Genomic DNA, 24932 nt, shown 5'->3' on the forward strand with positions numbered 1-24932 from the left:
CAAGTTTTAAACCCTGCCCCCAGGCTCCGGGCACAGGAACCATCTCTAAAGCAAGGCGGTCAAGTAGCAACTAAGGTACAGCTCAGCCTCTTCCCCAACAGCCTAGTCCAGGGCACCAGCGTGGAAAGGCCCTTCGCTTGGGGTGGGGGACCCTGGGCCACAGCCCCTAGCCCTGTGTGTGCAGCATGAAGGGCCTATCCTGGCAAGATGCTTTAGGACGGGGACCTAGAACACAAAGAATCTGAAACGCAGCACTAAGTACTGCATTTGATAGGATTTGAGCCCCCTTAGGCCAGTGATATGTGTGACATTGGTAGTGGGAGGACTATTGAACTTCAGATCCGTATACTTGTCTAGTATGTCACTGCTAACAAAACAATTCTACCCATTTTCCTATTTGTGAGTTCATCAGAGCTGAAATCCCAATCCTCATTTCATAGATAGGAAAACTGAGGCTGGGAGAGAAGTAACTTGTCCAAGATCCCAAAGAAAGCAAACAGGAGTCAGAGCTGGGAGGAGCATGCATGAATGACACTGCATACCTCTCCTGCACTAAGTGAGTCCCACAGCAAGACCACACAGCTCCAGAGACCCACGGGGCTTGGTGCAGGAAAAACCCACATTTCCCTGATCACCAGAATCTATGGCTGCTGTCGGGGGAGCTTTGCCAGCATTCATTTCTGGCTGGGTCCAGCCTCCATCTGCCCGAGGCTCTCCCAGGAGTTTCTCTGGTCTCACAAAAGGTGCAGGTTCCCCAGGAACCTGTCTGGAAACGTCCAACTCTGTCGTCTCCCAGGGTAATTCCTCTCCTGGGTAAGCCAGGAGCATAAGCTCAAACACTTCCCAAGGACGACTCCAAAATAAATGATTTCAGACTTAACAGAAGCAGCTTAATAAATTCCACTCTTCGAGTTTCTTTGGGTATTTTAGAAACTGATTTATACATACAATATCTCTCTCGAAATGAGACAATCAACACAGGATAAAATTATTGAGTTATGAAAATCAAGGTCAGACAGAGGTGCAGCACTTTAAATTAAACCGGCAAAATATATCTTTCATACTAAATTGACTCTTTTTGTCTTGGAAATGAATGTTTAATCAGTTAAGACGCTGAAGTTGAGGGAGAAGCCTTAAGCATATTTAATTTTATAAAAGGGGTTCGATTCCAATACTGTACATGACTCCTGCTAGCTGCCATACCTTTAAAGCAGAAGGCTAACTCCCACGCATGCCCACAAGGCTGAACAGGCCAGGGCAGGGGACCGGAAAGAATCGGTGGCCTCCGGGATCACAGCCAAGGGGGCTTTGGCATTTATGAGATGGCTGTCAAATGCCTTGGCCTAGCCCGCCTCTCCAGGGATGACATCCTTAGTGTATCTCGACCTGTGCAGACAACGCCTGAAGCACCCTGGCCATCAGCGCATCCTCTGTGCCACCTGTGGCCCTGCAGCCTGGTCGCACCATCCCTCAGCCATCTGGTAAAACTGAGAGGTGGATGGCAGGGGATAGAGCTGGGTTTGCATTCTGGCCTTGCTGTTTAAGAGCTGCATGACAGTAATTCATTCACAAAGTACTTACAGAATCTACTCTGCATCAGGGGACACTTCCTCTAGGAAGTGATAACCCCACATCTAAGGGACCTCTTCCGGGCACAGAGCACCACACACTGATGCTATTAGAGAATTTACCACAGTCTTAGAAATAGGCTTTTCACCTTCTCTCCATCTGCACCAGGAGTCCCTCAAGGGCATCTTGTAGATCCCAAGCCTAGAACAATGCCTGGTACCTAGTGGGCGCTCAATGAAGGCTGTCGCACAGCTGAGGATCATTGTGGTAGGTTGAAAACTGCCCCCCAAAGATATCAGGTCCTAATCCTTGGAACCTGTAAATGGTACTGTATTTAGAAAAGAGGGTCTTTGCAGATGTGATTAAGGATCTTGAGATGGGAGATTATCCTAGATTATCCCAAATGCCCTAAATGCCATCACAAATGTCCTTAGAAGAGGGGAAGAGGGAGTTTTGCTGACAGAGAGAAGGCCATGTGAAGATGGAGGCAGAGATCAGAATGATGCAGCCACGAGCCAGGGAAGACCAGCAACCCCCAGGAGCCGGAGGAGAAGCAAGGCCGGATTCTCCCCGACAGCCTCTGGGGAAAGTGAGTTCCTCCTGGCACCGTGATTTCAGCCCAGGGAGACTGCTTCTGGACTTCGAGAGGTGTGATAGAATAAATCTCTGTTTTTTTAAGCCCCCAAGTTGGTGGAAATCTCTTAAAGCAGCCATGAGACACTAATATAATCACCTGCCACCTTGGGGTCTCCATCCCTTCATGATACTATTATCATTATCCCTCGGTTTGCTTCTTGGGGTGATTATGCAAGAAAACATTTGAAAGCCCTCTGCGTGGTGCTTGACACCCAGCAGGTGTTAACACCAATTCCAGCGTCACCCACGTAGCGTGTATGCCCACGCACACACAGAGCCACGCCCCTTTGTCCTGTGGTTCAGATGAATTTAAAAACTGTCTTGAAGAGTCCCTTGTCTCTCTTCACCAGATAGTCCCAATGCATGTACATCTTCTTATCTGGTTTTCCCAGTTGTTCCGGGTGCCCTCCCCTGGGTAATAGAGTTTGGCTTATCTTTCATGACATAAAGAGGGAATATGAAATTCAGTGAACCCTTGCAAATTCTAATGGAAGAATTAAGGCTATCTGAATTTGTGAAGCCTCTTAAACATGAGCTAGTTTTAAAGAAAATCTGGAAAACGACTGCAAGTGCCTATTTGGACAGAGCCCAACAAAAGCATTTCCTAGGAGGGGCGATTAGGGGGTCATCTTTGATAAAAAGATAACATGCTTTGTAATTATCAGAGCTATTATAATCAGGTGGCCCTACAAATGTACCTGAGGGTGTCTGCAGTCTGCTCCTTTAGGTAAATGAGACTTAAGGGAAAACACTGCCATTTAGTTATAGTGGGAATTCATTTTTATTACAAATAACAATAGCAAATGCTCACTGAATGTTCACTCTCTGCCAGGCATTTGCTAAGACTTTACATTCATTATCTCTGATACACTTCATCGCAATCTTCAGGTGGGTAGGATTATGACTCCAAGACAAGGGAACCCAGGCTTCAAAGGTGAAGCCAGGATCTAATTCGGGTGTCTGGGACCAACCACCACCCCACACTGTCTCCATTCACCCCAGTACCAAAGGCGGCAACACAGTGGCCCCAAACTGTAGCCATGCTCACTCCTGCACCACAGCCCTCATAGCAGATGACAAGGTGCTCACCTGGCCCTGCTTTTGCTTGTATTACCATAAATCCCAAACAGGGATGGTCCGGAGCAGTGAGGTTTCTGCTAGAAAATGAGCCCGGTAAGCAAGTAAGGCACAAGCATTCTAATGAACTGGAAACTCATTTATGCCTAGTGTTCCATTATTGAAACGCTAAGCCTGTGGGAGTTATTTATATCCTACTGCTCAAGCTCATCGCCAAGGTCTGATTGCAAAAATTCAAAAAATTGCAACCTCAGACATAAATGGGTTAAAACCATTCCAGACATGGCGGTGTGAGTCTGAATCGCTAGGTTTGAGAGAGAGAAGAGGAAGCTGAGGACTTGCATTATTGATGGACCCACAAGGAAAAAATTTCTGGAGAAACGGAGCATCCATTTTCATTGAACTCTTTCGTGAGAACCAAACACTATAAAATGGGGATCTCGAGTTGGTTTCCTCCCACCCTCCTTCCCTTCCTTGTCTCCTTTTATTTCTCACCTAACTTCAAAAACAAACCAAAAAATGGGACATGCCTTACAAAAATACACAGAGGACACCAGCTTTTTTAAACGAGGAAGTTTGGTGGTAATAAATGAAGAGTAAACAAAATACAGTTGAGATCATTTGACTATAAAGCCATGTCCTAAAGTCTCAGGGGTCTGCTAGAATTGGGCCACAAATTTGACTGTGGCTTCTGAACAGTCATGGCAGAGGTAGACACAAGCCACCCCAAACCATGAGATTCTGCTAGGAAAATCAACTAAGCAGCCCTCCTCCTGTGCCACAGGTGTGTGTGTGACTCAAGCTGACAAAATAGTGAGCCGCTTCCTCCTAGACATAGTGGTCTGTCCAGTGATGCTGTCATGGTCCTCTCTGCCAGAGATGTCAGGGAAGATGCTGGCTGCCAGCAGCCATCAAGCCTGTTGTGTGGAAATGGGCCTTGTGACACTGGTGGAGTTCCTGGATTGAACCATGCCTGAAACCTTGTATCCACCCCCTGGATATTTCAGACTCTTTTGTATAAGTTCGAGTTTGGTCCCTGTCACTTAAAAATGAATGTAAGAGTCATGACTAGTATGTAATATTAAATGTGAAGGGAAAAAAAGCAAAAATAAGCACAAGTCACAGTTGTTCAGAAGAAGCACTAGAATTCCCTTAAGGAGATTTTTCTATGGTATAAAAAAAATGCTCTACTGTTCTACCATTTTTCTATACATTGTGATGGTTCAAATCAGCCATTATTTTTTTTGAGACAGGGTCTTGCTGCGTGGCCCAGGCTGTAGTGCAGTGGTACCATCTCGGCTTACTGCAACCTTTACCTCCCAGGTTCAAGCAATTCTTGTGCCTCAACCTTCTGAGTAGCTGGTATTACAGGTGTGTGCCACCATGCCTGGCTAATTTTTGTATTTTTAGTAGAGGCGGAATTTTGCCATGTTGACCAGGATGGTCTTGAACTCCTGGCCTCAAGTGATCCACCCGCCTCAGCCTCCCAAAGTGCTGGGATTAGAGTTGTGAGCCACCATGCCTGGCCTCAAATCAGCCATTCTAAGGATATATATCTCCTTAGAATGGGATTCAGGACCCTTACGATCCAGGCCCTGCTGAGCTCTTTCATTTCCTCTCTCTCCTTGGCTCCAGGTCCTTCCTCTCCAGCCCAATAAAAAGAATGAACTACATGCTATTCCCAAGCATGGCACAAGCACCATTGCCGCCTCCTTTTGGACCTGATATTCCCCCAACCTGGGAAAGGTTCTTTCTTGCCTTTGTCTGCCTGGTACATTTTTACCTATCCCATGAACTTTAACTCAGTAATCACCCTCTTCTCTGGCAGCTTCAGCAAGATACAATTTTTTTTAATTATATGATTCCATTTCTATGAAATGTCCAGAATAGGCAAATTTGTAGAGACAGAAAGTCAATTAGTGGTTGCCTAGGGCTGAAGATTTCAGGGAGTGGGTTGGGAGTGATGGCCAAAAATATGATGTTTCTTCCTGTTGTTTTTTTGAGAAAGGGTCTCACTCTGTCACCACAGCCTTGACCTCCTGGGTTCGAGTGATCCTCCCACCTCAGCCTCCCAAGTAGCTAGGACTACAGCTACATGCCACCACACCTGGCTAATTTTTTGTTTTGTAGAGACAGGGTCTTGCTATGTTGCCAAGACTGGTCTTGAATTCCTAGACTCAAGTGATCCTCCTGCCTCAGTCTCCCAAAGTGTTGGGGTTACAGGCGTGAGCCACCATGCCCAGCAATAGAGCATTTTTCTTTTTTCTTTCCTTTTCTTTTTGTGATAGGGTCTTGCCATGTTGCCTGGCGTGCAGTGCCTTTTCACAGGCACGATCCCACTACTGGTTAGCATGGGAGTTTTGACCTGCTCTGTTTCCGACCTTGGCCAGTTTACCCCTCCTTAAGCAACCTAGTGGTTCCCCACTCCTAGGAGGTCACCATACTGATGCCAAAGCTAGTGCGGCCAACTGATTTGCATAGTGCACTACAGCCCAGAGCTCCTGGGCTCAAGTGATCCTCCCATTTAGCCTCCCAAGTAGCTGAGATTATAGGTACACACCATTGTGCCTAGCTAGTGTTTCTTTATGGGGTGATGAAATGTTCTAAAATCAATTGTGTTAACGGTCACACAACTCTGTGAATATATGAAAAGCCGTTAAGTAGTATACTTTAAATGAGTGGATTGTATGGAATATAAATTATACCTCAATAAAACTGTTAAAAAATAAAAATGAGATTATACTATTAACAAATAATGCAAACCAATACCAAGATATTGTACCCAGAGCTCCAGATGGAAGCAGCGTGCTGACATTAGATTTCTCTCCATGCCCACCCGCCGTGTCCCACAGACTCCTATGCAAGCAACCAGGTGAACCCAGACCCTGCCCATGAGCAGAGGGTTCTTATCAAAGCATCAACATTCTTCTGCTTCCCTCTCAAACCCCTCCCTGCTGTCATCAGCAGAAACTGCAGCAGATGACAGGGACTCACCGTGGGCAGCTGGCCCGACAGCAGGTGGCTGTCCTGTGCTAGCATGTTGGATACCATGATGGCTGGGAGGTCCATGGCCTGATAGGAGTAGGCAGGGAGCAGACCGTTGGGGGTGAGGCCGTGGCACAGCGAGTGGTAGCTGGCTTCGTGGTCCCCCAGGTGCAGGAGGGATGGCTCCGGGAGGTTGGGAGGTGTTATTGGGGGGATCTCATAGTCTTCGTTGTTCTCGCTCTGGCCGTTGTAGGTCTAAAACATCAAAAAGACATGTCGGTGGGGGCCAGTGCCTTACAACCACAGAACATACCCAACAGCAACAATAACGATAGCAACCCCTTGACAAAGGAGAGAAGGGATGATGCCTCTGCAAGGCAGAGGGTCAAGACAGTGCCCTGACTCGGTCAGACTCCTGCCCTATCCCCAAACAGATGCTTCCTCCCACCAGAGGCTCTGCACACAGAAGCCTGCCCTCCTGGAGAACGGGGGCCGGCTCCCCCTGTTCCTCTCTGGTTTCCCACCAGATCTAGCCATCACAGCCCACCTTGGATCCATCTTTCCTGCCCACCCATTTCACAGATGGAGACTCAGGTCCAGGGAGGAAAGCAGTCCATCTAAGGTTGGGGGAAGAGTTGGGAATGGAGCTGAAGTGTCCTGATTCCAGGCCTAGTGATCTTTCCAGGGAAGCCAGGCCATTTTCTCTTGTGCTCCCAACACTCAGCCCAAGGCTTCTCAGTCTTTCTCATCTTGGTAAATGGCACAAACATCCTTGCAGGAGCGCAAGCTAGAAACCAGGAGTCACCTGTGCACCTTCCTTTCCAATCCTTCCTTGTTTATTATTTCCCACCTCGCCAAACTGTCCAGGAAACTCCAGGACAACGCTGAATAGAAATGGTGAGAGCAGACATCCGGGCCTTTTTCCTTATCTTAAAGAGCTCAATATTTCACCACAAAGGATACCATTTGCCACGGGTTCTTTGAGGTATTCTTAAGCACGCTGAGGGACCTCCTGGTGGGTCAAAGTGTGTGGCTTTATTAAAATCATGCATGGCTTTTCAATTTTATCAAATTATTTCCCCCTGCATCCACTGACAGGCTCAAATGACCTTTCTCCTTTAATTCAGTTAATATAGTAAATATGTAATTTGGTTTTCTAATGGTAGATCAATCTTGCATTCCTGGAATAAACCCTATTTGGTCATGACATATTATTCTTTCTATAGATTGTTGGGTTTTGTTGGCTGATGTTTTGTTTAGAACTTTTGTATCAGGTTCACAAGTGCGACTGGCCTATAGTTTTCCTGTCTCATTCTGTCCTTGTTGGGGTTTTAGTAACAAGGTTACTTTAGCTTGAGGAGTCATTCTTCCATTTCTACACTCTGGAAGAGATTAGACCTAGCAGAAGAGAGGTGTGTCAACTGGAAGATGACTCTGAAGAAATTATCCAGAGTTCAGCATGGATGGTCAAAAAGGAAATATGAAAGAGAGTTTATGTGCACAGCGGACAGAGTAAGAGTGTCTAATGGATGCCTGTTCAATCAGCCTTCTGGAAGGAGAAGAGTGAGAGAATAGGTCAGGGGAGAACTGAGGAGATAACAGTTGAGAATGTTCCAGAACAGAGGAAGCATATCAAAGGCATTGGTAAATATAAAAGTAAATGTTTTCCACACTTTTTCTTTCATTTTTTAAATGGACGTAAAATAATGGTAGTTACTTATGGGGTACACAGTGATTTTGATACAAATAACGCATAACGGTCAGATCAGGGTAATTGGCATATCCAGCATCTTGAACATTTATCATTTGTGTTGGGAACATTCAGTATCTTCCTTCTAGCTCTTTCAGACTATATAACTATGTAACATATATTGTTACCTACAGTGCTAAATCTTAAATCAATCAAGAAATATGCATAGAGGTGGGGGAAAACCTAAACCACAATAGCATGTAAGAAATAACATCTTCTAGCATTGTTGTGTTGTTTGTTAAGTGCGTGTGTTAAAATAGTGAAGGTCACTGAGCCTGGCACAGGACCTGGTTGGTGGTAGCCAATTCCCTGAGTGTCTGCTGGATGAAGTTACTGAGCAGCAGGGATAGCTGGGTGTGTGTACTGCCTGTGGCAACAGCAGAAAGCACAAGATACCTAAATTCCATGGGGGAGAGCCCTAGACTATCCGTTATAGTCATAGAACAGACTGAGAGGGTAAGTGCCTTGCCACCCTGGGACCCACCACTGGGACCCAGAGCCCACATGGCCCCTTGCTCATTTCCTCCCTCTGCAGGGCTGCAGCGGGATGATCTCACAGATGGGCAGTCATCTGGGAACAGGCCATGACCATGCCCACCTTTCTGCTTCACCTTCTCCTTCTCTGTTCTCATGCTAGGATTCCTCAGGCGGTCCTGGACTCCCCTCTCTTCCTGTCCTACATTGCCTCCCCAGGTGGACCTCAACCAGTCTGGGTTTCGATTCTCATCTAAGTGCCACATTTACCCCTCCAGCCTTGGTCACTCACCTGAGCTCCAGGGCTGAGCCCCTCCATGCCCAGTCAATGTTCTCATTTGTTGATCATAAACTACCCCCTCCCCTGCCATGTCCCTGTGTCCTCCCCATCTCAGCAAGTGACACTACCTTCCATCCAGTTCATAGAACCATGAACCTGGGACTCACCCCCTGACATCTCTCAAATCCAATGAAACGCCTCCGAAATATCTTTAAAATCTGTTTCTCTCCCACTGCCACTATCCTAGTCCAGGCCACCACCACCTCTTAGCAGCCCCTTTCATTGGCCACTCAGGCTGCTCTATTCTCTTTCTGTAGCCAGATTGGTCTCTATCAAGATGATCATCACACGATGTCAATCCCACATCAAATGATGAGCTCCCTACTGCCTTCAGGATGAAGTCCACAGTCCCAGATCCAGCCCTGGAAGTCCTTGCATGGCCTGGCCCTGCCACCCCTCTAACCACAGTGACCTCTCCTGCCTCTGGGCTCTCCCCTACAGAGTTCCTTCCCTCTGCTGCACTCCGCCCGCCACACGTTGTCCCTCCCGTGGTTCATTCCTACTCATCTCTCCACAATAGGTTTTGTTTAAATGTCTTCCCTGATACTCCAGGGTAGATCAAACCCCATTTCACACCCCAAGATTGCCCAGAATTTTTCCTTGGAAGCACTCATCGTTATAAGTAGTTAACTGACTTCTTGTGTGATTATTTGTCTGATATTTAATGTGAGTTTTGCTCCCTGTATCCCCAATGCCTTGGTCAGAACCTGGCACAGAGTCCGAACACAAAGTAAGAGCTCAGAAACAATGAGTTGGCCTATAATCCCAGCACTTCGGGGGGCCAAGATGGGAGCATGGCTTGAGCCCAGGAGTTTGAGACCACTCTGGGCAACACGGTGAAACCCCATCTCTACAAAAAAAAAAAATAATACAAAAATTCGCTGGGTGTGTTGCCATGCGCCTGCAGTCCCAGCTACTTCGGGGGCTGAGGTGGAGGATCATTTGAGCCCAGGAGGTCAAGGTTGAAGTAAGCTGTGATTGTGCCACTGCACTCCAGCCTGGGTGACAGAGGGAGACCTCATCTTTAAAAAAAAAAAAAAAAGAATTGAATGTACAGCCAGGTCCTGGGGCAGACGCCGTAAACATGCATCTCACTCAACCTTCATGACTGCCCTGGAGGTGGGAACTACTGTCCCTACCACGCAGGAGGCAGTGCGGTGCAGTGGTTACGAGCCAGGCAGCTTGGGTTTGCATCCTGGCTCTGCAACTTACTGCCTGTGTGTGACTCTGGGTGCATTACTTACCCTCTGATACAGTTTGGATATTTGTCCCCTCCAAATCTCATGTTGAAAAGTGACCCACTGTTGGAGGTGGGGCTGAGCCAAAAGTGTTTGGGTCATGGGGCAGATCCTTCAGTAGTGGCTTGGGACCCTCCCTTTGGTAATGAGTGAGTTTTTGCTCTGTTCATTCATGCAAGAGCTGGTTGTTTAAAGAGACTGACACCTCTTCCCCTCTCTCTCATTCTCCTGCCATGTGACATGCCTGCTCCCCCCTTCACCTTCTCCCAGGAGTAAAAGCTTCCTGAGGCCTCATCAAAAGTGAGCAGATTGGGTGCCATGCTGATACAGCCTGCAGAACCATGAGCCAATTAAACTTCTTTTCATTGTCAAAGATCCAGTCTCAAGTATTCCTTTATAGCAATGCAAAACAGACTAAAACACCCTCTCTGTGCCTCAGTTTCCTGATGTGTGAGAAAGCGGGTAATGACAGTATGTATCTACAGGGCTGCTATGAAGAATAAATGAATCAATAACATGTAAGTTTCTCAAGGCAATGCCGAATGCACAGTGAGTGATGTCAGCGTTAGTTATTGCTATCCTTGCTGCCCTCATCTGGAGTTTCACAGAGATGGTGGGGACTTCCTCAAGGACACAGAATAAGCAAACAGTAGCACAATGGGATATGGGGGACAGGGACACACGCAAAAGGTAAGTAGAGTCAAAATGGTTGCAGGTGGTCATGAATACTATGATACTATGGAGGACACACACAAGGGATTGTATAGGGAGCATCAAAGGAGTAGAGTCTTGCCTTAGAATGGGCAGAGGGGTTGGGAAGGCTTCCTGGAGGTGGCGACTCTGAACTGGAAAGCTGGCAGTGGGATTCTACTTTCTGGGGTGATATGATATCTGTGGCTTATTGCCACCTAAAGGCAATCGGCCCCCAGCCCATCTTGGTGGTCAGGCTGAAGACACACGTCACCCTGTGGTGCTCAGACCTGTGTTGTGCAAGTTAGGAACACTCACGAATGATGATCCTGAGCCAATGAGCTACTGTTTACTTATTCTGTGTCTTTGGGGAAGTCCTTTAACTGTCTTGTCATCAGTGCCTAGCACAGTGCACAGTAATGACTCATTACAACACAATAAATGGGCATGGGAAATGGGGGAATGTCCCGGGCTCTAGTTTCAAACCACAGGTCTCCTTCCCAGCATACTACACACCCCTCAGCCACCTGCTGTTCATGTGTTTTGACCGCCACCTCCCTCCCTGTCCCTCAGCACCCTTAAAATAGGTGCTGGCACAGAGCAGGTGCTGGCACAGAGAAGGTGCCCAGTGAATGCTAACTGACTGCTCAAGTCCATTCCTTTCAGTCAAAAAACAAAACTTCAATCCACTGGAACCGGCCCAATTGACCAGAAGCCTTTTGAAAAAATAAGCATATGCTGTATCAAAATATTGGAATCACACAATTATGACAATTCACTTAAAGAGGCAATTAGCACACTTAAAAATAACTAAGCACGCAAACATGAACATGCCACTTCTGAATGCAGTCAAATCCTACATGCATGACACTGAACACAAAACAACTTGTCCTGAGTACCTACTATGTGCCAGGCACTGAGCCCAGCATGTCTATATACATTCTCCATTTAATTCATATGTGTTCTGTAGAGAAGTGATTATTATCTTCATTTTGCAGATGAGAGACATGGAGCTTAGAGAGTGGAGGTGTCACATAGCTAGTAGGTCCTGGTTGTGATTCAGACCCTGGTCTTATGACTCCGAACCCAGCATTTTCCTGCAGTAGAATTGGCCGTTCCATGGTGCCTAATTTTCTCTCTACCACTGGCATCCTCATGAAAATATAGAAAGAGATGCTAAGTTGTAAGAGCTTTGCCAGTTAAAAATATTAGTAAAATCTTACAGGAAATCTGCAAAGAGTTACCTCTTCATTTCCATTCATTCTTTCTTAAACCCACTCCAATCATGTTTTCATCCCACTTCCACCAAAACTGCTTGGGAAGGTCATCAATGACCTCCATCTTCCTAAATCCAGTGTCCAATGCTCAGTCTTCATCTGGCCTTCATCTTGACCTTATCGGTGGAATTTGATATAATTAGTGCATCCTCCTCCCTGGGAACAAACTTCTTCACTTGGCTTCTGGGACACCAGAGATATTGGTCCTTCAACATCACAGGCCATTTCTTCTGTATGTTCTTTGTTGGTTCCCATTCCTCTCCTTAATCTATTGATGATGACATTCCCAGAGCTCAGATCTTATACCCTCTAAACACACCCACTCCCTGGTGCTCTCAGCCAGACTTGTGGCATTATGGACCATCTGTATGCTGCTGAGCTCCAGTTCTTACCTCTAGGCCAGACCTTCCCCTGAAATGCAGACTTACATAGCCCACTGTTATTTGTCCTTCCCTTTGGATGTTAATTGATATTAACAACTTAACACATTTAAGAGAGAACCTACCCCTCCCACAGTCTTCTCCACCTCAGCTAATGGCCACTCCATCCTTCTGGTTGCTCAGGCCAGAAACCAAGGTGTCATCCTTGACCCCCTCTTCCGCTCACATCCTACATGAAATGTGTCCAAAAATGCCATCAGCTCCACCTTGAGCCATCACCCTCTTTGCCCTGGATGACTGCAGCAGTCTCCTCTCCCTGGATGACTGCAGCAGTCTCCTCCCTGGCCTCTTGGCCTCCCTGCCTCCACCCTTGCTAAGGTCCATTCTCACCCCACAGCCAGAATTACCCTGCTAAAATATAAGCTCTGCTCACAACCCTCTAGGGCTCTCCTTTTCACTCAGATAAGGAACAATGGCCCCCACACCATGCTATGTAGTCTTGCTCTCCCCAATCCCACATCCTTTTTTACCTCTCTGATGTCATCATCTCCTATTCCCCTTGTTCATACCACTCCAGCTACTCCAGGCACATTTCTGCCCCAGAGTCTTTGCAATGGCTGTTCCCACCCTTTATAATACTCTGCTCTCAATATCCACACGGCCTACTGTTCTTTCCCCATTGAATGGTCTTGACACCCCTATAGAAAATCAACTGGCCATGCATGTATTGGTTTATTTCTAGACTCTCAATTCTATTCCATCGGTCTATATGTCTATCCTTATGTCAGTACCACATTGTTTTGACTACTGTTGCTTTATGGAAATTGGGAAGTGTGAGTCTTCCAGCCTGTTATTTTTCAAGATTATTGGTGTTATTCAGGCCCCCTGGCAATTCCATATGAGTTTGAGGATCAGATTTTCCATTTCTGCAAAAAAGACCAGTGGAAATTTGATAGGGATTGCACTGAATCTGTAGATGCTCAGATAGTATTACCATCTTAACAATATTAAGTCTTCCAATCCACAGACATGGATATCTTCCAATTTATTTAGATCTTTAATTTCTTTTGGCAATGTTGTGGAGTTTTCAGTTTAGAAGTTTTTCCCCTTCTTTGTTAATTTATTCCTACATATTTTATTCTCTTAGATGTTATTATATATGGAATTTTTTTTTTAGTTTCCTTTATGGGTTGTTCATTGCTGGTTTACAGAAATACAAGTGATTTTTCCATGCTGATCTTGCCCTGAAACTTTGATGAATTCATTTATTAACTATTTTTTATAATTTTAATGAAAAGCAAAAATTTTACACCATTGGAAGAACCAAAGAAAGTAGAAGAAAACAGAACTTTATCAATCTAGAAAAATCTGCAAAGAAAACAGGAATGAACTATTAAACATAATATTCATAAAATGGCAGCATTAAGACTATTCATAACACAATAGGAATGATTTCAATTGCTTTATTAAAAGACAAAATATTTTTATTAAAATACATACAGCATATGATTTATAATAGACGTGCCTAAAATAAAATGACCTGTAAGGTAAAAATAAATAGATGTCAGCTGAGCATGGTGGCTCACGCCTGTAATCCCAGCACTTTGAGAGGCCAGCGTGGGTAGATCACCTCAGGTCAGGAGTCCAAGACGAGCCTGGCCAACATGGTGAAACTCCATCTCTACTAAAAATACAAAAAATAGCTGGACATGGTGGCAAGTGCCTGTAATCCCAGCTACTCAGGAGGCTGAGACAGGAGAATCCCTTGAAGCTGGGAAGCAGACGTTGCAGTGAGCTGAGATTGTGCCACTGCCCTCCATCCTGAGTGACAGAACGAGACTGTCTTAAAATAAATAAATAGATAGATGGATAGATAGATGTATCAGGCCAATAAAAAGCAGAGTGGCAAAATTAATTACAAATTAAGTACAAATCAGGGCAAAAAAGCATTAAAAATATCAAAAGGAACACTTAAGTCAATAAATGATATAAATCTACTAAGAAGAAACAACAAATTTTTATGTAAATTGATAAAACCACAGAAATATAAAATGTAAAAAACTGTTAGTACAAAACCATAAACAAAATGGGCAAATCAGTCAGAATGAGTGAGGATTGAGGATTTGAATAACACAATTCACTCTTTTGATTTATTCCTTTCAAATGTCCACAGAACACTTACAAAATATAACCAGGTAAGCTACAAAGAGAATCTACTCTTCAAAAGGTAGAAATTAGATAGATCACATTCTCTACTCTAAGACCTAAATACACTGATATGCTTTGACTCCGCATCCCCACCCAAATCTCATGTCAAATTGTAACTCTCAGAGTTCCGGCTGGGGCCTGGTGGAAGGTGACTGGATCATGGGGGCTGATTTCCCCCTTGCTGTTCTCATGATAGTAAGTTCTCACAAGATTGGGTTGTTTGAAAGTGTGTAGCCCTTTCCCCATCTCCCTCTCTCTCCTGCTGCCATGTGAATATGTGCTTGCTTCCCCTTCACCCTTCTACCATGATTTTAAGTTTCCTGAGGCCTCCCTAGCCATGCCTCCTGTACAGCCTGCAGAACCGTGAATCGATTAAACCTCTTTTCTTTATAAACTACCCAGTCTCAGGTAGTTTTCTAGCAATGTGAGAACAGACTAGTACCTGCACCAACCTAGTTATTAACAAAAACAAACAAGCAGAAAAAAAAATGGAGGGAGGGAAATCCTCCTACATACTTAAACAGTTTAAGAGCAATCATCTAAGTAACTTCTGTGCTAAAGAGGAAATCACAACTGAAATGATGAAAACACTACCTGACAAAAGTTATGAGAGATGGACAATGAAAAACTATACTTTTATCAAAATGAATTTATTAGAAGACAAGAAAGACAAACAAACTCAGCAGTCAACTCAAGAAGGTAGAAATAGAATAACAAAATAAACCGAAAGTCTGTAGGACAAAAAGTAATAAAATAGAAAACAAATTTTAGATAAGAAATACAAGGAAGAGATGGTTTTTTTGAAAAGGCTAATAAAATAAGGAACCACTGACAAGAAAAAAGAAAAAGATACCCAAAAGGGAATGAAAAATACATTAATTCTTTAAAAGCCATTGAGAATTCCTTTGATACAGTATCAGGCTAATTTTGATTAATATTTATAATTTTCAGCTTGTTAATTCTATCATTTACATCTTCTAAACAACTATTACTTTTCTTTTTCTGCTTGATCCTTTGGTTTCTGAGAAATGTGTTAAAAATTTCCACTGTGATTGTGATTTTTATCAACCTGCTGTATTGCTTCGTATATTTCAAAGCTATGTTGTTAGGTATTTACAAATCAAATGTTATTGTATCTGCTTGGTGAAGTGTTCCTTTTATTAGTGATGGCTTTCTACTTTACCCCAGTTAGTGCTTACATGAAAGTTCTCAGGCTGCCATTTTGACTATCGATCTCTATTTCCCACCACAATGCTGTATAAGAAAGAGGTGAAGATTCACTGAGGGAGTAGTGGGTGATTTGACCTTTCTCCAAAGAGCTTGTTGAGAGTTGGCATATAGCATAAAAGGAGAAGTGGCATTCACTCCCTGGTAATGCATGGTGAGAAATGATTCTTGGGAGAACCCAACTTGTGTCCCCAGAGTTGAATCCTGATTATGTATTCCAACAACCTTCCAGCTTTGTTGGGAGGAATATTTGAAATACATGGAAACATGAGGTGCTGTAACTCTCATGTATTGAGAGTTACATTGTTGATCTGCAGAAAGAGCTCTGGCTTTGGAGTTAGTTACACTGACATGGGGAATCTTACTTGCTGAGGGCTTCTGGCAATTTATCCAAACTGCCTACTACTCAGTTTCCTTGTCTACAAAACCCCACCTAAGAGCTGAGAGAATTATACAAGGAAACAGATGGGAAAACACATTAACAGAAAGTCAGCATAAATCCCACACACACACCCAAGGAAGAAAAAAAGCCCTTGGATGACATGCAGAACAAGTAGAAAATGGCATTTCCATTTTACAGATGAGGAAACTGAGGTTCAAAAGGGAAAAATGACTTTTCCAAAGTCATATGGGTAGCATTTATGAAAATGAGGACAAGAAGCCCTGCCTACCAGTAGCCAAAGCTTTGCTCTGCCACTGTTCAAGCTCCTCCCAACACACACGAGTCCTAGCTAGGCCAGGGCAGGCGTGCTCCATGCCTCTTGTTCCAGTGTCATGTTAATAATGTTTTCTTTCACTCTAAACAGTGTCCTGGTTTGGCCAATAAATTATATGGTCACCCTACCACCTTGCCATTTTAACAAGTAAAACCCACACCAGCAAGAACATCTCAGCTACAACATCACTGGTCATTAGGGAAATGCAAATCAAAACCATAATGAGATACCATCTCACACCAGTCAGAATAGCTACTATGAAAAAGCCAAAAAATAACAGATCCTGGCAAGGTTGCAGAGAAAAGGTAACACTTACACTGTTGGTAGGAGTGTAAATTAGTTCAACCACTGTGGAAAGCAATATAGCAATCACTCAAAGAACAAAAAGCAGAACTACCATTCAACCCAGCAATCCCATTACTGGATATATACCCAGAAGAATATAAATCATTCTTCCATAAAGACACATGTACGCAAATGTTCATTGCCGGACTATTCACAACAGATATGGAATCAACCTGAATGACCATCAATGACAGATTGGATAAAGAAAATGTTGTATGTAGTACATATACACCATGGAATACTATGCAGTCATAAAAAAGAACGACATCATGTCTTCTGCAGGAATATAGATGGAGCTGGAGGCCATTATCCTTAGCAAACAAATGCAGGAACAGAAAAGCAAATAACACATGTTCTCACTCAGAAGTGAGAGCTAGATGATAAGAACTCATCAACACAAGAAAAGGAACAACAGACACTGGGGTCTACTTGAGGGTGGGAGGAGGGAGAGGAGCAGAAAAAATAACTAATGGGTACTAGGCTGAATACCTGGGTGACAAAATAATCTGTACAACAAATCCCCATGACACAAGTTTACCTATATAACAAACCTTCACACGTACCCCTGAACCTAAAATAAAAGTTTAAAAAAAAACCATCTTAGCTAAAAGACTGTAGTGCAATTCAGTGTTTCTCAATTCTGTTTTCACAACAGAAAATGGCATCTTATCCAAACTCCAAACCCCATCAACTGGAGCTGAGCTCCTAGCACTGTAACTTCTTATCACGGGTATAGTGATTTTATGAATTCTGCAGGGAATGAAATGCAATTTTGTCAGGCTTGTCTGTGTCCATAATGACCGAGTCAAATTAATCATCTCAGATAATACCCCTGTGTCACCCATCCCAGACATGTTTAATAGAATCTTTCTGATTCAGGTCTTACCATACATCAGATCTGGAGTATTGCAGCACTTCTGAAAATCAGGACAATTATGCCTTTTGCCTGGCCTGTCATTTTCCTGGACTAAAAATGCTTCTTAAAAAACAAAAAACTGAAAGTCCATACCATATATAAGCCAAACGGGAGAGAAAAGCCATACCGTTAAAATGAAGCGTGGATTCTGGAGGAGGTGGGGGCGGGGAATGTAATATCTTTTTTCAGCCTTTATCTACAGGCAGAACCTCCAAGCCGAGCCAGGGCACTCACACAGGAGCGCGTCTAACACCCTCCCGCCGGCAGTCTGCCACGCTGCTGGCCACGGTTGCTCTGTGGCTGTTCCTGACCCTGAAATGCTTGGATCGGGGCAGAGAGAGGCATCATAATGGGACAATGACAGGCAGTCACATTAGACAAGAGTTTTGTTGACTAATACCCTATCTGAGAACAAACATAATAATCCCCATGTGTTCTCTCTCAGGGCACAATCTGACGCAAGCTAAGATTCCAGCAGCATCCTGGGTGATTCACTGTGCAGGGATGGGGAGGCTCTGGAAAGATACATTATTGGTGGGTGGGTTTGGGGGTCCTTTTCTTTAGGAAGAAGCAGTCCCAGCAGAACTTAAGTAGCAAAAGTGGCAAGGCTGGGGATAACTTGTGGGCAACAGCATTTGAATGAGAAGAGGCAGGCTGAACCAGGCATTGCACCCCATTTTACAGATAAGGAAGCTCACTTTTCCAATAAGTGGTAGACTTTTTTTTTTTTTTTTTTTTTTTTTGGAGACAGGGTCTTGCCCTGTCACCCAGGCTAGAGTGCAGTAGCATGATCTTGACTCACTGCAGCCTCTGACTCCCAGGCTCAAGCCATCCTCCCACCTCAGCCTCCTGAATAGCTGGGACTACAGGCACGAGCCAACACACCTGGTTAATTTTTTTTGTAGAGATGGGGTTTTGCCATGTTGCCCAAGCTGGTCTCAAACTCCTGAGCTCAAGCGATCTACCCACCTTGGCCTCCCAAAGTGCTGGGATTATAGGCGTGAGCCACCGTGCCAAACTGTTTTTGTTTTTTTTAATTTTCTTTTTTGAGACAGGGTCTTGCTCTGTTGCCCAGGCTGGAGTACAGTGGCATGATCACAGCTCACTGCAGCCTCAATCTCCCGGGTTCAAGCGATCTTTCACCTGAGACTCCCAAGAAGCTGGGACTACAGGCATGTGCCACCATGTCCTAATTTTTTTTTTTTTTTTTTTTTTTTTGTAGAGACAGGGTCTTGCTATATTAGCCAGACTGGTCTCAAACTCCTGGCCTCAAGCAATCCTCCCTGCTTTCCATTCCGAAGTGCTGGGATTACATGCATGAGTTACCGTGCCCAGCCTCAAATGACATTTTTATAGCTACATATCCAACTGCCTCTTTGATACTTTTCTTCCCTTGGATGTCCTACACAAAAGCCCAGCAAACTTTTTCTGCAGATAATATGTATTTTTGGCTTTGTGAGTCATATGGTCTCTGTCACAACTATTCAACTCTATTGCTATAGCATGAAAGCAGCCACAGGCAATATTTAAACTAAGGAGGATCCCATGTTCCAGGAAAGCTTTATTTACACAAAACAGGTGGAGGGTCAGATTTGGTCCAAGGGCCATGATTTCTTTGACATGTCCAGAACTGAGCTTGTGGTCATCCTTGTACCCACCAAGTCCATTTCCCCCTCAGTATTCCTCTATCGGTGGCTCAAGCTGAGAACCTGGGAGTGATGTTCAATTCCTCCCTCTCTCACCCCCATCTCCAATCAGTCACAAAGTCCTGTCAGCCCCACTTCCCCATGTATCTCAAATCTTCCCACCATTATCCATCTGCAGAGCAACCATCCTAGTCCAAGCGGTCATCACCTCCCACAAGGACTGCTGTAATCACCTCCTCAATGATCTCCTAACTTCTAATCTCTTTCCTTCCAAATTGTTCTCTCCATAGCAGCCAGGGTGGAAGTTTACACACAAAACTGATGGTGACACTCCCATTAGCTGATGTCCTCTTTACGCTCAGGATACAGTGTGTGTGAAACCCTCTCTGCAGCCTGCAAAGTCCTGCATGATCCGGTCCAGTCTCCTTCCAGTCTCACCTCCTATGACACCCCCTCATCGCTATGGCCAGTCTGGATGTGTCTGACATGCCACGTGTCTTCCTCATTCAGAGGGGACTCGAACATCACTCCCAGGTTCCCATCTCGAGCCACTGGTGGAGGAATACTGAGGGGAAGACATGCTTGGTGGGTAAAAGGAGGACCACAAGCTCAGTTTTGGACATGTCAACTTTCCTAATCAGTTCGGATCAGCAAATCACAGGCCATGGCCCAAATCTGGCCTTCCACCCTTTTTTTTTTTTTTTTTTTTTTGTAAACTCTGCATGAATGTGTTTCATGTTCTAAAACCAGCATTACCTCTGCCATTTTTTCTATTGTTTTATTCTATGTATTTGCATGTTACATGCTACAAATATTACTCCCAATTTGTCACTTGATCTTATTTATAACTTTTGCCATATCAAGGGCTTTACATTTATGTTAATAACATTAAACGTATTAATGTATGATTTCTGGCTTTCACATCGTGCCTAGAAAATGGCTTCTCCATGCTGGTATTACTAAGACATTCAACCATGACATTTTTCAGACATGGGCCTGGCTCGATCTGAAGGCCATGATCCTTCCTTACGCCACATGACTTTCCCACAGTGGCCTCAAAATGGGAGCTCTTTTGGCTCCAAGACATTGGGAGATACTGAGACTTCCCTTTAAATCACTGCAAGGGATGCCACACCACATGCACGTGCCCTGCCCACATGCCAATGCTGGGAGGCCTTACAAGGGAGGTAGGGGTATCCTGGCTCCTACACGATCACTCCTGATGCTGTCCTAGGTCACTTACCTCTGTCCATGCCACACATGGTTGGGAGCTGCTCTTGACCATCCCAGCCGTTGTTCAGATAAGTCTCCCAGTTCTTCCACCTCCCTCCCTCCACTCCAGCCACGTTCTTCAAGCATGCCCGGCACACTCCCACTGCGGGGCCTTGCTGCTGGTCATTTCCCCTACTGCAATGTCCCTTCCCAGATCTCAACTCCCTTAACCCCCTTCAAGTCGTTGCTCAAATGTCACTTTCTCAACAGCACCTTCCCTGGCCACCCTGTTTGCAAATGCAGCTCCTGCTGGCACACCCAGTTCCCCTACCTGCTCAGTTTCCCCACAGAACTTTTACCTGCAGACATACAGTATACTCTACTTTTTAAAAATAATGATTATGGCTGGTTGCGATGGCTCATGTCTGTAATCCTAGCACTTTGGGAGGCCAAGGCAGGCGGACCACCTGAGGTCAGGAGTTCAAGACCAGCTTTGCCAACATGGTGAAACCCCGTCTGTACTAAAAATACAAAAATAAGCCGGGCATAGTGGTGTATGCCTGTAATCCCAGCTACTCAGGAGGCTGAGGCAGGAGAATTGCTTGAACCTGGGAGGCGGAGGTTGCAGTGAGCTGAGATCACACCACTGCACTCCAGCCTGGACGACAGAGCAAGACTCCAACTCAAAATAATAATAATAATGATTATTGCCTGTCCCCTTCACTAGGATATAAATTCCACCATTTTGTCACTGATATATTCCAAGGGCCAAAGACAGTACCTTGCACATAGTAGGCCCTCAATAAACATTTACTGAATAAAAGAATGCAAGAACAAGTAAGGACTAGGAGTGTTTGACTGCTTTGTTCACAGTTTCATCTCAGCACCCACACCACTGCCTGGCACACCGTAGGTGCTTAGTAAATATGTTTTGGAGTGAATGAATGAATGAACATCCTAATGGTCTGCTATGGCATTGGGCTCAGCACTGCACCATCTTTCCTGCAAGCTCTAAGAAGTCAGAAAATGTCTGAAGCAGCCTCCTGCTCAGTGATGCTGTTCAGCATGAAATCATTCTAACTTGGCCCATCGGGGTCTCCTGGTTCCCTGTCCTTATCTTAGCATCTTCTCATGAAGATCTGAGCCCCTACCTCTGACAGGCTGTGTGACCTTGGACAAATCACTGACCCCTTTCTGGGCTTCAGTTACTCCAACTGTAAAAAGAGGCAATTGGATCAAGCGATTTTTAAAATCAAATTCAATTCATGCCTGTGCTCCTTGTGCAGGTACCCAGGCACACACAAGGCAGTGCTGATTTTAAAAGCAGCAAAAATGATGAGTAGGCTCTCTAGTTGTTTCTATCTTAAAATAAGCTTCTGGAAAAATGATGTCTATTTGCAGCTTTTTTTTTTCTTTCCCATTTCTACCTTCTGAAAATGACAGAAGTAGCATTGCCTAAAAATGTGCCACGCGCCAGCTGCCTGTGGATGAAGGCACTTAAGATCTCCAAGAATGGTCCTCATGAGTGCCCTGAGATCCCAGGACACCAGGCTGAGCAGTGAAGTCCCCTAGCGCACACTGCTCCATGGACACTGCCCTGCTCAGACCCTTCAGAACAGGGTCCCAGCCTCTGCTTGGCATCCAAGGCCTCCTGGACCAAGTCCTGCAACCTTGCCTGATACTAGCCACGGTGAACCCACTGTAGCCCCCACACACTGCATTCTGTGGTATCACCATGCCCTTGGGTGTGCTGGCCCCTCTGCTCATGCCATTGTCCTCCCAGGTGACAATGAGAGGACTTCCACAATATCCTACTGCCTTCCCAGGTGGTGGCACCACAAATGGGGCCCAGTGATGTGGGCAGAATAGAGCAAGGCCTGCTCGTCTTGCAGCCCGGACCCCATGCTCCTGTTACTATGCCCCAAATATCCCATCAGGGGCTGTCACCTAGAGCTCATCCACTCCCCTAAAACGTAGTGAGCACCCACTCTGAACTAGGCTTGTGCTGCAACCTACAGAGTTACTAGTAAAATTAAAAAAAAATAGCTCAGCCCCCATCCTCACATTGTTCTGACCTGCTTTTCTACAGCTTTTTTCAAAAAATAGCAGAAACCATTTATATAGCACTTACCATGTGTAGAGGTATCCTTATCCTATGTACTTTTCATACATGAATTTGTTAATCTTCACAACAACTCTATGAGGCAGGTGTTATTATTATACCCATTTCACAGAGAAGCCACAGAGATGGGAAACTTGCACAAAGCCACACCAACTGGTAAGAAGGGATGGAGCCAGGATTCCAACTCAATGGTTCAGCTCAGGGGAGCTGAATCTGGCCAACAACCAATAGAGGGAACTTGGAAGTAAATCCCCCTTCAGTCAAGCCATCAGATGAGACCACAGCCCTGATTGTCACATTGAGCACAGCCTCCAAGAGATCTTAAGCCAGAGGCACCCCATGAAGCCATACGTGATTCCTGGGCTGCAGTAACTATGAGATCATTAATATATGCTGGGTGGGTTGTTTTTTTTTTTTTTTTTCTGAGACAGAGTCTTGCTCTGTTGCCCAGGCTGGAGTTCAGTGGTGTGATCTCGCCTCACTGTAACCTCCACCTCCCGGATTCAAGTGATTCTCTGGCCTCAGCCTCCTGAGTAGCTGGGATTACAGACACACGCCACCATGCCCAGCTAATTTTTGTATTTTTAGTAGAGATGGAGTTTCTCCATGTTGGCCAGGCTGGTCTCGAACTCCTGACCTCAAGAGACCCACCCATCTGGGCCTCCCAAAGTGCTACGATTACAGGCATGAGCCACTGTGCCTAGCCCTAATATATGCTGTTTTTAAAATTAAAAAGCCTAGCTCATGAATTGGCACCCTTAATGACCATGTGATTCTGCTTCTTTATAAATAGAAGGGACTGGGCTCCCGCATGTGTGATGCTGAGCTTCCATGTTGATTCTGTCTGCATAGGCAGCTCCCGACTGCCTCCTCTCCCATTCTCTAACTGCTCCTCAGGGTGGGCATGTGCCTGTGCCCCATCAGCTTATGAACCCCCTCAGCATGGGCTCTCTAATTGCTTGCAGTGCTTGGGGAAGGCAAAGTACACTAGGCCAGCACTTCTCAACCTGTAATGTGCACATAAATCAAGTAGGGATCTGTTAAAATGAAGATTCTGATTTAGGAGACTCTAAATCAGACTCTGGGTGGGGACTGAGATGCTGCATGCCTAACAAGCTCCAGGGGATGCTGCAGGTCCATGACCACACTGGGGATAGCGCGGCCTGAATCATTAAAAGCACTTTGACTCAGACTAACCGTGGTTCAAATTCTAGTCCATCACATGCAGCTGGGAGTCCTTGACCTCTGAGAAGAGAGACTTACTCAAGGTCACATAATAAATTAGAGTTACCTGGAGCCACAACCAAAACCCAGTGTTCTCACTTCTAGTCCAGAGTCCCCAAACTGCAGATAAATCCACCCTCCTAAGTTCTGAGTCTGGACACATTTGAGTGTGTGCGTGTATATCCCTGTATGCGCCCATACCCGTGAATGAGTGTGTCAGATGTGCTTGTGAATATGTCTAAACAGCATCTGTACCAGTGGGTTTGTGAGAGTTGTTCATCACCAGATATTAGCTCACCAGGTACCAACTCCACTCCTACCCTGTTGCCAGGTCCCTGCCCCCATGAAACCCACAGTCTAGGAGGAAAGCAGCCATTCAGCAAATAAACAGAAACTAAAATCTCATTTGTGTGTGCTTGTGCACATGTGAGAGTATTGCTCACACTAGCCCAAGAGCCAGGTGATTTATTATCTCCACTTCACTGCAGAAACTGAGGCAACGAGAGATTAAGCAACTTGCCCAGGAGCACACAGCAATGCTCAATGTGCCTTTCCATACACTGAGCATGCCTACAAGTTGTGTTTGCATTTGCTTGTATTTGTGCATGAATGTGTCTGTATACAAGCATGTGTGTGTCTGTGCCCAGAGAAACTTAGACATCTTCACATATTCCATTAACAAGATTTTCTGGCACCGTAGCACAGCATCACAAAAACCACACACACACACACACACACACACACGTGCTTTAAGATGTTGATGTTTCGGCCGGGTGCAGTGGCTCACGCCTGTAATCCCAGCACTTTGGGAGGCCAAAGCGGGCAGATCACGAAGTCAAGAGATCGAGACCATCTTGGCCAACATGGTAAAGCCCCGTCTCTACCAAAAATACAAAAATT

General features: G+C 45.1%; 1 protein-coding gene across 8 annotated transcripts in view; it reads right to left on the minus strand.

Annotated features, from left to right (window-relative positions):
- TOX2 (TOX high mobility group box family member 2) overlaps positions 1-24932 on the minus strand; it is a 154745-nt gene that overhangs the window by 55932 nt on the left and 73881 nt on the right. For all 8 annotated transcript variants that reach the window (XM_055266373.2, XM_055266374.2, XM_055266376.2 and 5 more), the window contains exon 3: positions 6277-6522. In XM_055266373.2, the coding sequence (XP_055122348.1) occupies positions 6277-6522 (246 nt within the window). The remainder of the gene's footprint in view (positions 1-6276; positions 6523-24932) is intronic.

Source organism: Symphalangus syndactylus, chromosome 24 (assembly GCF_028878055.3).
Source record: "Symphalangus syndactylus isolate Jambi chromosome 24, NHGRI_mSymSyn1-v2.1_pri, whole genome shotgun sequence".
NCBI lineage: Eukaryota > Metazoa > Chordata > Mammalia > Primates > Hylobatidae > Symphalangus > Symphalangus syndactylus.